Source organism: Herpailurus yagouaroundi, unplaced genomic scaffold (assembly GCF_014898765.1).
Source record: "Herpailurus yagouaroundi ecotype Mexico unplaced genomic scaffold, PumYag 199, whole genome shotgun sequence".
NCBI lineage: Eukaryota > Metazoa > Chordata > Mammalia > Carnivora > Felidae > Herpailurus > Herpailurus yagouaroundi.
In genome coordinates, this window is record NW_024412430.1 from 15,074,893 (window position 1) to 15,091,081 (window position 16,189).

A 16,189-nucleotide genomic window follows, 5' to 3' on the forward strand; every position below is an offset into this window, starting at 1 on the left:
ACCACAGGAACCTTTAACCTTTATCTTTAAAACTTGATTATTCTACTAATGAATCAACATAAATTCACGTAAGAGTGGAAGGCATGATAATTGCATCTTTCAACCTTTGCATTTAATCTATATTAATCAGGGTAGATTAAGGAAGATGAACAGTTCCTATTTTTCCCAAAGGGAAATACTGATTGACAAATTTAAAAAAAAATACATATTGCATTCCCCAATTAACATCTAAATGTAACATTTGGCATTTTTTCCCAGATGGATTATTATCCATTAGGATTCATTTTAAGTTCAGTTCACTGATGATATGCATTTTGACAGGGCTTATTTCTGTCATAACTTATATTTACAATACAGCAGAGTTGAAGGGAAGTGAGTATAAAACTAGGGTTTGCTTTGAGCTGAATACATTTCAGTAGCTAAACCCGGCAAAAATCATAAAACAACTATTTACTAGGTTGTAAAAAGTATGTAAAATAAATGCCTAATGCTTTTTATATACTCTAAATGGAATTTAAAAAAATGTACATGTTCTAGAACGTTATGTGGGAACTGGGAACAATTAACTTAAGGACATTTCTGCACTCGCATTTACAATCTAAAATATCTCACATTGGATACAAAATAATCACTAGATGCCAATTTCTATTAATTACAATGGAGAAGGAGGATAAAGTAAACCTTGAGTCTGCAGTGACACTCTGGTGCATGAGACAGACTATACACATCATTTACCCCCACAGCATCTTCACATACAAAATATTAAAACACAGAAATATTTAAATAAAAATTATGATAGCAACAGACTGAATTCCATGAAGCTAAATCACAAGCACCATTCTAAAGACAAGGAGATAAATGAGGGCACCCTTGGCTCGTATTTTTTTGCGGGGTTAAATTATTCGGAGGGGGGGAAAAGTTGTCCACGCTTACACTGAAGGTTGCCCCTGGGGAAATGATAGAGCGATAATATGTTCTTTCACTCACGTGGTATGCAGGGAGAAAGCCACTTTCTACCAACAATGTTCATACACCAGCCGACCAAGGCATGCGTGATAATGAAACAATGCATGCGGGAGTCCCCAAATAAATGCACACGTGACTGGCAAAGGTACTTAGAATACGGAAGGTAAGATCAGGTCTGCTCCCTTCTATTGTTTCTTATGTTCGTCCATTTGACAAATATTGAGGAAATTTCTCCCACGTATCAGGCACTGTTCTAGGCACCAGGGATGCGTCAGGGAACAAAACGTATAAAGTCCTCACTCTCTTGGGACTTTAACTTATCAACGTATATTTACTATCTGCCTGCGTGGTGTTACTACTGAAATAATTGCCATTCTGTGAATACTAACAATATATGTCAATATTGACAATGATAGGAAAAAAAAAACGGCCCTCGGTGTAACCATACTCCGTTTACAAGGGGGGCGCCATACAGGGTATGAAATTGAGAAGTTATACATGCATTTCAAGCTGGAGAATAGTAGCAAGATAATGATAAAAACAGACCAGTAGTACTAAGTATTCTTAAGAATACGCTAAAAAAGAGACACAAAATTCAACACCCCATTCCACCCCGCTCCATCTTCTAATGTGTTGAAAGGTTAAAAGCAAAGTGATTGAGTTGGATTCTAAGGACAGGAGATTATTTGCTTGGACCCTAAGAAGAATTTTCTGAATTACTGTAAGCCATCAAGTGTCTAAAGAGAAAATAAGAAACCCATTCAATTCCATATTCCAAAATACAATGAGAATAGACACTCAGCTCCAAAATCATGATTCAGATGCCTCTTTAGAAACTAGCAGGGGGCACCTGGGTGGCTCAATTGGTTAAGCATCTAACTTCGGCTCCGGTCATGATCTCGCAGTTTGTGAGTTTGAGCCCCGAGTCAGGATGCTTCGGATTCTGTGCCTCCCTCTCTCTCTGCCCCTCCCCCCGCTCATGTTCTGTGTCTCCCTCTCAAAAATAAACATTTAAAAAAAATTGAAAAAAAAAGAAACTAGTAAATATGGGGCACAAATTATTGATCCCTTCTCCTACTTGTTTGCCTCATGAAACTGATCCTCGGTAGAAACCAGTAAGTCGGGAAATGTCATCACAAAGTTGGATTCATGTTCACTTTAAAGAATTCCATATCATGTCCTATAGAGTGACGGATAAAGGATAAACTTATAGTTTGTTGACATTTAAAATATGAACAGCATATTTTTAAGAAACATTTCCATTAAGTTGGTGCAGCCACTCTGGGAAACATTATGGAGGTTCCTCAAAAAATGAAAAATACAACTACCCTACGACCCAGCAACTGCACTACTAGGTATTTATCTGAAGGATACAGGCGTGCTGTTTCAAAGGGGCACGTGCACCCCAATGTTTATAGCAGCACTATCGACAATAGCCCAAGTATAGAAAGGGCCCAAATGTCCATCGATGGATGAATGGATAAAGAAGATGTGGTCTATATATACGATGGAGTATTACTCGGCAATCAAAAAGAATGAAATCTTGCCATTTGCAACTACGTGGATGGAACCAGAGGGTATTATGTTAAGCAAAATTCGTCAGTCAGAGAAAGACAAATATCATATGCCTTCCCTCATATGAGGACTTTAAGATACAAAACAGGTGCACATAAGGGAAGGGAAGCAAAAATAATACAAAAACGGGGGGAGGGGACAAAACCATAAGAGACTCTTAAATATGGAGAACAAACAGAGGGTTACTGGAGGGGGTGGGGGAGGGGGGATGGGCTAAAGGGGTAAGAGGCACTAAGGAATCTCCTCCCGGAATCATTGTTGCACGGTATGCAAACTTACTTGGATGTAAATTAAGAAAAAATAAAAATAAAAGAATCGTTTCCACTAAAATTCTTCTTTGCAACTGAACACCACAAATTAACTTAACAGAACTTAAAATGCCCTTAGCAGGTGGTGATCAGCTAGAACACATGCAGTAGCTTATTTCAGCTTTTGGATCAATCTAACAAAAATTAGGAGCGTCACTAGATTTCCAAGGACAGAGAAACAACAGGGTCCTGTTACGTGTTCAGGGAGAAACCTGACTGGTCAGCAGAAACGTGATCCTTTCTTTACTGTTTCTATGCCATCTGCAGGATCATTTGTGTTTCAAAAGACTTGACTATATATGTGCTTTAGAAGAATTTAACTACCTCAGACGTGTAATAAAAATGAATCAGGACATTTAGTGAAAGATTATCACTGCATTAGCAACATTTAAGCCCACTGTATATCCTGAAATGTCTCTGGAAGTTAGAGCCTGATGAGGGGCTCAAACTCACAAGCTGTGAGATCATGACCTGAGCCGAACTCGGACGCTTAACCGGCCGAGCCACCCAGGCGCCCGATCATTAAATATCATTTCATGAGTTACAAGAGAATGGTAATTTCAAAGAACCCCAACACATCTGAAAAGTTTCAAACAAATCAAAAAATAAAAATGTACCAAAGACCCCCCACGTTTTTATACCTATGTTACTGGTCATGAAACACTAATTAATAAATAGAGGTAATTTAGGTAAAAATTAAATATCACATATTTTACTAAACTATACAATTCAAGTGAAAACAAGGTATGAACTGAATAACAAAACACAGCTTCTTAGAAGCCTGACAGTTCAAAAACTTCAGGTGTTTTTTTCTTCTTCTTCTTATGTCCCTGTACATTTTTGACTAAAAGTGAACAGTATTTTTAATTGCCATTTTCAAAACACAAACACCAGTTAGTCATTACCCACCTCCCAAAAACATACATCCTACTAACACACAGTACATCAGCCTTTATACACAACTACAGAGTCATGCTAACACAGCAGGGATATACTTATGAAACACATAGAAGAGTGACATATTGCATACAAATTTTCAGACGGGGGAAAAATCACATTCCTTAAATGGTTTCAAAAAGAAAGGCCAAAGTATATATTATTTTGAAATTTACAACCTAAAATTTTTACCAAAATTGCAGGCATTCTCCAAATTGGCTAACCTGTTTTTATTTGCCATGACACTTCCCCTTGAAAAAGAAAGAACACACAATACGCATCTAAAAACAAATGTGTAAAACACAAGGAAAGTACTTAGTGTCATGTTGGAATATAAAAATTTAAACATTTGGAGAGGCAATGATTTAAAAAGCATAGTGAAAACATTTTCTGTGAGTTAAGGTTTTCAGATTTATTGGGTGATCCAATTTTGGACTTTTCAGTCACAAAATACGGGGAAGAATTTAAAAATCCTAACAACTTATCTGTAAATTTAAGAATACGTTGTCAGATGGGAGGGAAGACTCTCTTACTGTACTATTGTACATTGATATTAATTTAACAGATTTGTCTAAAACAGATGGAAGTCATAGGTCTCTTCACTTTCCCCCGTATATTCAGAAATACGAAAACAAAATTAATTTTTATTCGACATTTCCATCGGTTCCCCCAGTTTTACAGTTTCACAAAACTGTCATTGCTCTTGTCAGACTTACCAGTGTTAAAGTGATGGCTGCAGCTGATAACAAAGGCTTCAAGGCATAGCAACAATAATCCTGTTTAATATCAATTATTAGAAATGTATGGCTTATCTAGAGTCTCACTTCTTCTCTTGGCCCAGTTTCATTTCTCTGTAGGTCGCAGGACCTGAGCTCATCTAGGTCCCTGTTTCCTCCCACCTTATACGGCCTTACCGGTAAATAAATAATTTTCAGACAGTTTACTATTGGGTTTGGCATTAATAATCTTTTTCCACTTAAAGAATGTTACTGGTCTTACAAGTAGACACGACTGTTTCTTTGCTTCAGACCAGAAGATGCGGATTACAATCCTTTGCTTTGAGGTAAATTAATATCAAACTAGAACGCTTTAAATACTTAAAATCCCCATTAATTAATTTCCACAGGTAAATGGCAGCTTGTTATTAACTTGGAAATGTTATATCTGTACCAGAACAGTACAAAAGCCTAGTAAAGCAGTATATTGGGGGCTCTATTATTTTTAGATATCCCACTATACAAAAGAGCCATTAAGTGATACAGAGATCATAAGGGGCTGAGAAAGGAAGGTTAAGAAGCAAAATAAATAAGTAAATAAATAAAACAAGCATTTAGAAGCAAGCAACACATGCGGAACAAGCAAGAGATTAGTTTACGTGAAGAAGAGGCAACTTACATGGCTGTTGAGAAGAGAGCTTCTGTGAGTGGACAGACCGTCAGACTTTTGCAGCGTCTCAATCGCCATTTCAATCTGATAATAGATGTCATTAAAAAAAGGGCTCAAGACAAGACAGTAATAAACGGCTCACCAGAGAATTTTTGATAGATTCTTTAAAGTTCAATTTCTCCTTCAATGGTGGCTAATGAATAGCTCTCAATTAAATGTGTATTTCCCCCATCTTCCCGCCACCCCCAGAGAATAAAATAAAAATATGCACACTAATAATAAGTCTGATCACAAAAGTAAACCTTTTTTGAACATTCTGTAATTATAATCAGAATGGAGGCCTGAAGAGGAGGAACCCCAGTGGACTCTAGTTTCTAGCTATGAGGAAACAGTCTTGACTTTCAGATTTCGAGAGGTGGAGGAGTCACCACTCTCTAAACAGTATTTAATATTTGCTCTATTTTGTCATCAAAGAAAAATGACACTGCAGATCTTGTGTTTAACATGCATTAGTATTTTAATGCAAATGTACAAAGACACCCTCATTCGTGTTCAAAAGCTACTAAATCTATCCATTCCTCTCTTAACCCTGTATTAAAATTTGGACGTGGAGGGTCATTAGTATGAATAAACACTGAAATGTAATCATGGTCCCTACATTATATTTTAGGAAGTGGTGGTCAGGCAGAGCTGTTGGAAATGACAGCAGAAATGGAACACAGAAGAGAAAATAATTCAGAGTCGACAAAGAAAAGGGACAGAAAGAGTCTGATTCCATGTAATCTTAGCATACCATGAGCAATCAGAACACCTTAATTAAGTAGCAGGTGCCAATAATAAATGAGATGCGCTCTTGATAACTTCATATTCAAGGATCTCTATCGCTCAGCTCCTAGCCCTAAAACACATACTGTAAATTCAGGTTCGGAACACCCTACCCTGTATTTGGTTACTGGGTTATACCAACAGTATTAACTGAAATTAAATTTTAAAAAATCACATGTGACAAAGAAAATTGATTACATTACTTTTATTTCTACCATCTGATCAAATCAACAATTTAGTATAAGCAGCTATAAAAAATATTTAGTGCTTTCAAATGTAAACTGACTCATACTTTACAGCGGCTATGGAAATTAATGATGCTTTGAAATTCTAACACACAACATCCCCCTTCACCCCGCCCGGACCAGCACAAAAACAACGGATAGCAATGTCCATAGCAAAGTCTTTTTTCCCCCATCAATTTGCCAATTTCTTTCTGGTGGAACTTTATCCACAGAATGTTCAGTCTCATTTAGATCAACATCAAATCTAATTTTCTCCCATACAACTTGGGAATTTAATAGCTTTAATTTTATTTTATGCTATTTCTACAAGTTACTGGTTCTTCCTCTTGAGAGTTAATAAAATAGAATACTGACAAAAATGTTAGGTCAGAAACTATAGAAACAATATTTTTAAAATAGACAGAAAGCTTCCTAAGATGATGTAATACAATTTGTTTCACTGCTAATTTTTTTTTTTTTTTTTTTAAGAACACAAAATTAAGTAACTTGGCTTCTAAAGCATTTTCCCTGCCAGGTGGAATGTTCTATTCGTAGAGTTTACCAGCATACTTGGAAATAAACTGGAGAAGGTGATATTGTACAAGTGAAAAAAGACACATGACAGAAACAGCAATGTAAATATAATGAGTAACCAGTTTACTAAAATGTGAACCTGGAAAACTATAAAGGACCTCAGTATTGCATCTCTTACAAGGGCATCAGTAAGTGTTCTTGTTTTCAAAGAAAACACACACATAAAGAAAAAAAAAAACAGCTGAAAAGCCTAATCCTCACGTGACATTAGATCACTTATATGAAGAATTCGCTCAAAACTCCAATTTGCTAAACTGCTTACATTTCCTTTCAAGCTTGAGTGTGGAAAATTTAAGGTTAGATTTCAGTCTGGTAAATAAAAATGAAATGACCTGTGTCGTGTGGTTTTTACACGTTTAGATGAAAGGTAAAAATTATCAGGAATGTAGCTGTCATACTGGTGGAGAAACCCATGTCTGCATTTGTTTTATTAATCAGCAGTTTTAATTTCTTTAGGACTGAAAGGATTGGAGGTTGCTGTTTTTTGTCATTAAAAAGGGGGCATGTTAAACACTTTCCGTTTCTTCCTTAAGCCGGTTAAGCTTCAGACTGCGATTATGCATGAGGTTATTTTTTGAAAAGTCAGTTCTCTGAACGAAGGTTCGAAAGGTGCCCGGTTGCAGCTCTTACTGAACAACCATCCTTAAGGTGAGTCGCGAGTACCTCGCCTCTCTGTAGTTATCTAATGCTAGGTGACACGGGACTACTGTCTCATAATCAGATAAGAGACTATGGCAACTCTTCTGAGATCAAGTGGCGGCATGCTCCGTCCGAGAAGAGACGTCCAGCCTGGAAAGACAGGCCCTCAGAGCTTTAAGTGAGATTAGTGGGGTGAATGAGGCCAAGAGACTCCCTGTGGGAAAGAGCAGGTAAGAAACCGCTGTCCAACGCAACCAGTCTGGGCATGTGACTCCCTAAAAAGTCTGGAAGACAAAGAAGATCCTTATCAACATACTAGGGACTATTTCAGACCCGCCAGCTTCAGCAGCTAAAACAGGACTCCCGTGAGAGTGGGAATGTACTCTGGGGGTGGTTCTCGGCCAGAGATAGGAAACTCTGGTCCAGTTCAACTGCAGACATACTTTCAGAAATGGGAGAAGAGGACTGTGCACCGTGTTTAGACAGGCTGCTGAAACATCAGAGGGATGGCAGGCTTCTGGTGTGCAAAAGCCAGGAACATCAATGAGGCGCTGTCCAGCCCTGGGAATCGTATGTGGTCCCAAAGCCTCAGATGCAGCCCAGAGACAGAATGCCTGGCCAAGTCCCAAGAGTCACAGCTCAGGTAATGAGAACTTCCTACCCCCACATGCCAGGTTGCTTTCTGACCACACGTTAGCCAGAAGATACAGAGACCTCTTTCCATCGTGTCATGTGACAAGGTATCATGGAGCGTAGTGTGAAAAATCAGACCCGCTTGAAACAACTTGCTGAGAGAGTCATTTCCAGTGAAGCCTATTCAGAGAAATCAGACTTCATCGGAGAGCAACAGGGACTTCCATGAGTTTTGCTGTCAGTGAAGCTGAATTTGGGCGAAGAAAGAGGAAAGGGACCCTAGCTGCTATAAAAAAAAAATCATTTGGGGCGCCTGGATGGCTCAGTTGGTTAGGCGGCTGACTTCGGCTCAGGTCACGAACTCGCAGTCCGTGAGTTCGAGCCCCGCGTCGGGCTCTGTGCTGACCGCTCGGAGCCTGGAGCCTGTTTCGGATTCTGTGTCTCCTTCTCTCTGACCCTCCCCCGTTCATGCTCTGTCTCTGTCTCAAAAATAAATAAACTTAAAAAAAAAAAATCATTTGGGATTGTGTCACATTCCCATTTAGGAACTGGGGAAGTAAAGCGAATAGAGGTATAACACTCAGCTTCCCCAACCAAACGTTGAATTCTCAAAAGACGGAATCCCAGGGAACGCAGTAAGTGGGGTTCCTTCACTTGGGCACATGGCTCTCCACCCTAGGCCCGGAGTGCTAGTTAGAGACTATACCAACTACTTTCCTTCTGGTATAGAATGTGGCATGACCACAGGGCAGGAAACAGACTTTAATTCTCGTGTGATGGAATTAAGAAGGAAAAACAAGTGTGGACTCTGTAAGGGAGGGGACACCCCTATTATTTTGAGAGTATAGCAAATATGCACAATCTGTGGCAGTCTGTGCCAGAGAAGGAAATCTTTCCTGATTTCTCAGGAATCAGGATCAGAAATTCGGAAGAGTCCAGAGAGGTGCTGTATTTCATATCCAGGAGAGGAAAACAAACAAACCAACCCACAAAACCTCAGTGGCGCTCCTACAAAAAGAGAGCAAACCCTCTAAGAAGGACACCTGTTACCTGATGGGGGGATAGATACACAGTATGAGAGACGTGTGGCCTTAAGCCCAGGCGGCAAACTCTTTTCCAGTCACTTTAGTGCCAATGTCCTTGTTGGAATCAAGGACAGGTGCAGAGTCTCCATCCAACCAGCCGGGGATACCTTGAGGCTTGTGCCATACCCAGCCAAGAATCAGTGTCCCCAAAAAGGACTTCAGAGGAAAGTCCCACCCAAGCCCTTAGGAAAGGAGAATGGGAGAAGGAAGAGGGGTCAGAGAGTATCTGGAGGTCCAGGAGATACTTTGTTTGTATCCTTTTTTCCCAAGCTCAAAGAAGGGATCAATATTGTACTGTTTTTTCCCCTAAGGCAGCAAATACTTATAAAGATAAAATTGAAATCGGGGAAAAAAAAAACCACATTTTATCCGTTATTTATAATTCCCCATTATTACTTACAATTGGTATTTATAATTTCCCGTGATATTCTATTATGGATGGCCCCTTACTATTCTAGGATTGCCCCTTGTTTTGCAAAGTTGCTCCCAGCCTCAGGGGTCGAGAGATTTACAGAAGATGGGGACCTGGGAAGACGGAGGTCAACGTTCACCTCACATGCAGGAAGAATGGGCCGACTGTGGAGGGCAAGGTGGTGCAAAGAGGCTTCGCGTGACTGTGCTCTGGAGAGCGTGGTGCTAAATCCTCAGCTTCTGCCCCTAAAAGTCTTCAGTAAAATCTAGGCCACTCGCAGATACTGTGGGCACAAGTAATCAAGGCTGGCTGGAGCACAGGGTCCACTTAGGGGCGGGCGATAATGTCAAAAAGGTATAAACCGCCGTTTGAAATGCAGCCAAATGAGAAGAAATGAGTCTTTGGCATGAGTTACACGGGGCTAGAGAGAGGCTCCCCGGACATGTGATTTTTATACCCATTTATGAATGCGTATGCAATGGGTCAAACAGAGTATCTCATATGTGGACAATTAGGACTTTCTCTTAATGTAAATATCAACCAGTCAGTCATTCCATTACATGCTAATAAAGCTGAAGGAAAAAGAATAATTCTGTCACCTTATTCATTGTCTTCATAGGTCAAGGCACATTCTCTTGACTCTGAAATGGCTTTTTAATCTATTTTAAAGACTAAAGGTCAAGATTGATATATTCAACCGCCACTCTAATTAAAATTGGTCTCTTGGTAGAAACTATTTCCTTTCCAGAACTGTGAAAGAAAGGGATTTAAAAATAGAAAGAATATTATGATGCTTTCTGGTTTATAAAACTTTTTTTTTACATTAATCCTCGTCTGATCTTCATAGCAACTTTGTGAAACCAGAAAGGCAAGGAGTATCATCTCCTTTTCACAGATTAGAACACTGAGGCTCTCTGGGATTGAGGGACTTTCTTACAATTACTTACATGTTAAGTAGAAGACTCGAATACAAGACTCATTCCTCTAAATTCACTATCCTTTCCATTTTACGTAAATATAACAGAAATATAAATCATGTGGGAATTAAATCAAAATATCAAAGGTATCAAATGAAGCTATCTTCTGCAGAGTAGCCTATAAAATTAAAATTTGCCAAATGGTTGACTGCTAACAAACAAGACTGACTTTCTAAAAGGAAAAGGGTTTAAATATGATTGAGAAGTATTACTTGAAAATGATTTCAAAATGACCAAGTTAAAGGCAACAAGTTTGAAATGGATGGTTACATTTTAATCATCATAAACGTAGCTGTCTTACATGTATAATAATTGTATTTTCTTGTCAATATAGTTTACTCTGTTAACCTCACCAATCAACACTTAGAGAAATAGCATTTTTGTTTCTGTGTCAAAGATTGGTAAATTCTCTAGAGAAGCCCAATGAGGAGCACACTGAAGCCTGGAAATTTCCAGGGGCATCTGGGTGGCTCAGTCGGTTAAGCGTCTGACTTCGGCTCAGGTCAGGATCTCACAATTCGTGGGTTCCAGCCCCGTGCCGGGCTCTGCGCTGACAGCTGAAAGCCTGGAGCCTGGAGCTCTCTCCCTGCTCCTCCCCTGCTCATGCTGTCTGTCTCTGTCTCTCAAAAATAAATTAAGAAATCGAGACTGGAGATTTCCTTTGGGGTAATTCCTCCCCTGAACTCTAAGACTTCACATTTTGTTTGCATCTGAAATTAAGTAAGGCAGAAATATTTCTACTTGGTGGCTTTTGTCCAGAAAAGGTATGTGTGACTGCTAACATGACACAAAGCCACCACCTTCACGCCTGTTGGAAATGACATCCTCCTGCTGTATACAGGTAAGGTGGTGGGGGGATGGGTGGTTTCCTACAGGAAGCACTTCAGCCAGCAGAATCAAAGGAAAGAGCACTTTCACTTGGTATCTAGTCTATACGATCACTCCAACACAGGGGTTTTCAAAGTGCGGCCCTGGACACCGGTTAGAAATGCACAACAACAACACCACACCTGAACACAAAACAACGGAGACTGTGGCCAGGTCTCTCATACAGGTACCGCCACAGCTCTGCTCTCCTCTTCAATTTGCCCAAAGCTGTGCTTTGTGGAATGCAAGGTGCAATCCACCAGCGGGTTATGATGTCAAATATGTGGGTCCTGGTCAGCAGTTTTCGAAGATTAATGAAATCCAAGAGAGTAGCAACTAATCAGGAGTCCCTGCCCAGAGCATGGGTAAGAACCGTTTTGTGGACCTTTGGTTTCAGTCACTGGTCTACGAATGATATATGCACATAGGTAATATATGTGTGCACATACAGATGTGTACTCAGGAATGTATGTGGGTGTGAGCACCGGGCCACAGTATAACAGTATTTCTTATTGTGGGTTGTGATCCCAAAACTTTGAATGCTCTGCACTAACCAGGTGAATCCGTTCCCTGCGGGTCACTGGATCCCTTCTCCTAAGCATCTAGAGATGTCTCTTGGGCCCAGGAGGCCTGGCAAGTTAGACAGTAATGCTCTGACTAAAATACCGCTCCCTTAGCTGTATATTTAGGCAGTACAGAAATCAACATGTAAACATGTCCCACCAAAGCAACGTTCACAAGAAGCTTCACTCTGACAGAGTCAGGACATGTTGTTCTTTTTAACAAAAAAAATCAAAAATGCCCAGACGACACTCCTAGCCAGCTTTGGTTTGCATCTCCTCTTAAACCAGAAAGTGGCTCAAGATGAAACCTCAATCGTACACACTGAGCATTTAGCGCCAAGAGGTTCCAAGTCTTGTAAACGTCTCAAAAATCTTCTCTATCCACATAATTCTATGACATTGAGAGAACAATTTTAAATTGCTACGCTTTCAACACGAAGTCCTGGCAGTTTTGTACCACCTGAAGCTGTTCTGAAATATTTATGAGAAAAAAAAGACCATTTGGATAAAAAAAAAATTGCATAAATTGAATGTGTTCTGAGAATATTTGATTTAAGTTGGTGGATTGAGACCAAGACTGTTGTTTTGGTTCCTGTGATCATTCTGTACAGCCCACATCCCTCCACCCTCACCAGGACCCAAAAGACTGGCATTATCAGTGCCTGACAATAAAACGATTTTCTAAGACATCTATTCCATAAGCACTTAGGGCTAGAATTACCCTTCCGGAACCTGCTGGGTTAGAATTCAGGGATAGGATTCAAGGCCAAGTTTATATTTGCAAATGTATAAATGAGATTTCCAATCTGCCTTTTGCAGACTATTCTCCGTATTAAGAATGTTTTTTACATTGTATTCAGCCTATATGATCACTAAAACAGAGGATTTCTCAAAGTGTGGTCCTGGATCTGAATCACCTGAGCACCGGTAAAAAATGCAAATCGTGGGCCCTTCCCCACATGGGAGTCAAAAGCCCTGGGGAAGGGTTCCAGTGATGTCTTTAACAAATGCTCTAGAGAATGCACTCTCAAGTTGGAGGAACACTGCACTAAAATATTCCCCCCCCCCAAATTTTTTTCTTTACCAGGGTCAGACTGCAGTAAGCAGCAAGGTGATGGGCATCCCTACAATGGTGCTGGTTAACCCTATTAAAGAGTGACTTTGAAGTCTAAGTATTATTTGGAGTTTTGCTTCTCTCTTCGTTCTCTTCCTACCCAATACAATCCAACCCAACCTTTAGGCAGTTTTGCAATTTATATATTAGCAACAGAATCAGAAGGTAATCAGAATTTTGGTGAATCTAAAATTCATCAATTTAAAACACATCAACGATTTTGTGATTTAAAAAACAATGTGGTGAGAGAGAAGATAAAAGTCCTCACTGAAAAGAAGTTTGTGGATTTCCATTTTTGCCTTTGAGGATTAAGCAGCTTTCTGGTTGACCGGAACTGGCTCCAGTCCCCATCCTGTAGAAGCAGAGAGCCTGGTCCACAGGGAGAGCTCAATAAACGGGTAAGTGAGCGATTAAAGAAAATAATCAAGACACGAATAGAAACACAATACATTTACTTTCGCTCCAAAATCCCGTGTAAGAATAGATCCAAGATTCTTTACTAAATGCAATGACAGTTGCCATTTTGCGAATTTCCAACAGTCTTAATAAAGGATGACTTTTTCTGAAGCCTAGGCACAAGGTTTAATTTGAGTTGTGACACCTCATGGACAATCTTTACACGGGGCACATGAAGAAAGGGCTGTGCAGGTTACACGTATTTGGGGGACATGACCAAATAGATACGCTTAATCATCAAGGGCTTGCGTGAAATTTTTGCAAGTCATAAATCACTTTTTTTTTTTAATGGATAATGTATTCACATGCCTCCGTGTGTATTTTTTTCTTCATGCATTCTTCTGGAGATATCTCTGTGCTTATATAAGCATATGCAAATACAGGTTTCTATTTAAACACACGTAACCTCTTGCTTTTTTCCTTTTATAATACGGAGATCTTTTCATCTCTCTATATCTAAATCTATGTATGTTTCTCCCTATTCATGTAAGTACATACACTTACTTCCTCATTCTTGACCGGCCGTAGAAAATCCCACTGAATGAAGAAAAAGGCACCAAAACATATTTACCTAGCTCCCTGCTGATGGGTTAGTTAAGCCTTTTCCCAATTTTTCTATTATAAAGAACCCTCAGTGGAATACGGCTGTTTATGCATTTTATGTATGGAAGAGTATCACAGGTAGGATAAATTACTAGAAGTACACAGTACACTCTGGGGGTGAAAGGACATGTGTGTTGTCAATTTTTATACAAATGTCCACACTGCTTTCCAATCCTGTGCCAGTCTAGATTCCTACCAGCAGGGCGGGAGAGGTCCGGATTCTCTCCACCTGCGGTAAGGCTTACTGACTGTCCTGGCTCTACCTGCGTGAAACAGAAACCACAGTCTCTTTTGGGGGGTTATTTTCCATCTCCTTCTAGGGGGACTGCTCGTTCATATACTCTCCCCATTTCTTGGTCTTTTTATTTTCCTGAGGGGTTTATAAGGGTGGTCTGTATATGAAACAGATCAGTTCTTCAGATGTAATGTCTCTGAACTTTATGCCCAGTTTTTCTTGCCCCATTGCCTTTGTTTACTGCGGTTTTGGGCACATGGAATGTTTTCACTTTTATGTAGCAGATTTTATCGAGATACTCTTTGTAGCTTCTGAATTTCACATCAGCTTCACTACTACAAAAGGATAATAATAAGATGCGTTCTTCCATCCAAGCGCAATTAATTTTTGCATAAGGAGTTAAGGTACGGAACCAACCCAATTTTCTCTCCTAGTTATCCAGTTGTCTTTATGGATAATCCATCATTTCTCCACCGACAGGCAGTGTGACCTTTATCATATATTATATTCCTCCATACATTTGACCTGTTTATGGTCTTTAGTCCAGCACTGGGCTAGACTGATCTAGTCATGTGCTGACCATTCTGCCTTAATTATTATAATTTTATAATATGTTTGAATCCCACTGTAGGGCTGTTAACATTATTCTCCAGTATTTCTCTTTTTACAAAATTCCCTTCGCTATTCTTACATGTTTATTTATATAAACAGGTCTTTCTCATAAACAGAGAAGAACCTATTGGTATTTTGATTGGGATCATACTGAAATATTAAAATTAACAGGATTCAAAATGTTTGATGCTGAAACTTCTTTTTAATTATTCAAACTTCTTTTTGTGCCCCTCAGGAACACAGAGAGTTTTATTAAGCTGGATCTTTTTTTAAAAATTTTAATGTTTATTTATTTTTGACAGAGAGAGAGAGAGAGAGAGAGAGAGAGAGACAGAACATGAGGGGGGAGGGGCAGAGAGAGGGAGACACAGAATCTGAAGCAGGCTCCACGCTCTGAGCCGTCAGCACAGAGCCGGACGTGGGGCTCGAACTCACTGACCATGAGATGATGACCTGAGCCGAAGTCAGACACTCAACCAACTGAGCCACCCACGCGCCCCATATTAAGCTGGATCTTATACAAATATTGTTCATTTACTGCCTGGTATATTTTAAATTTATTATAAATGAGATCTTTGCTTTCATAATCTTTCCTAATTGCTGTTACTTGTATCTAGAAACCATACTGATCTCATTGAATATGAATTTTACTAAATTCTCTTATTATAGTTTTTCATTTGGTCTCTAGGGTTTTTAGCAGGTATACAATCATATCATCTGCAATGCTAACCTCCTTATCTCCTTTGAATTTTCATATTTTCTTTTTCTTCTCTAACTACATCTTTCTTGTAATTTTGAAAGCACGGTTAAAAAACTCCCATCTTAAGGTACTGAAACTTATAATGAGTAAATTTAAAATAAATGTGTACAATTACTTCTAACTTTCTACAGTTAGATTACAAAACTCCTAGCCAGTGAAATTTATGGGTACCGACAATTATAACCAAACACAGTAGCTAGATTTTAAAAGAAACCATATAGGGGCGCCTGGGTGGCGCAGTCGGTTAAGCGTCCGACTTCAGCCAGGTCATGATCTCGCGGTCCGTGAGTTCGAGCCCTGCGTCAGGCTCTGGGCTGATGGCTCAGAGCCTGGAGCCTGTTTCCGATTCTGTGTCTCCCTCTCTCTCTGCCCCTCCCCCGTTCATGCTCTGTCTCTCTCTGTCCCAAAAATAAATAAAC

The 16,189-nt window shown here is 39.6% G+C and overlaps 1 protein-coding gene across 11 annotated transcripts in view; it reads right to left on the reverse strand.

Annotated features, from left to right (window-relative positions):
- RFX3 (regulatory factor X3) overlaps window positions 1–16,189 on the reverse strand; it is a 299,217-nt gene that overhangs the window by 83,068 nt on the left and 199,960 nt on the right. For 9 of the 11 annotated variants that reach the window (XM_040449451.1, XM_040449449.1, XM_040449453.1 and 6 more), the window contains one exon: window positions 5,181–5,255. The exons of the other annotated variants lie outside the window; for them this stretch is intronic. In XM_040449451.1, coding sequence (XP_040305385.1) covers window positions 5,181–5,255 — 75 coding nt within the window. The remainder of the gene's footprint in view (window positions 1–5,180; window positions 5,256–16,189) is intronic. 11 annotated transcript variants of the gene reach the window in all.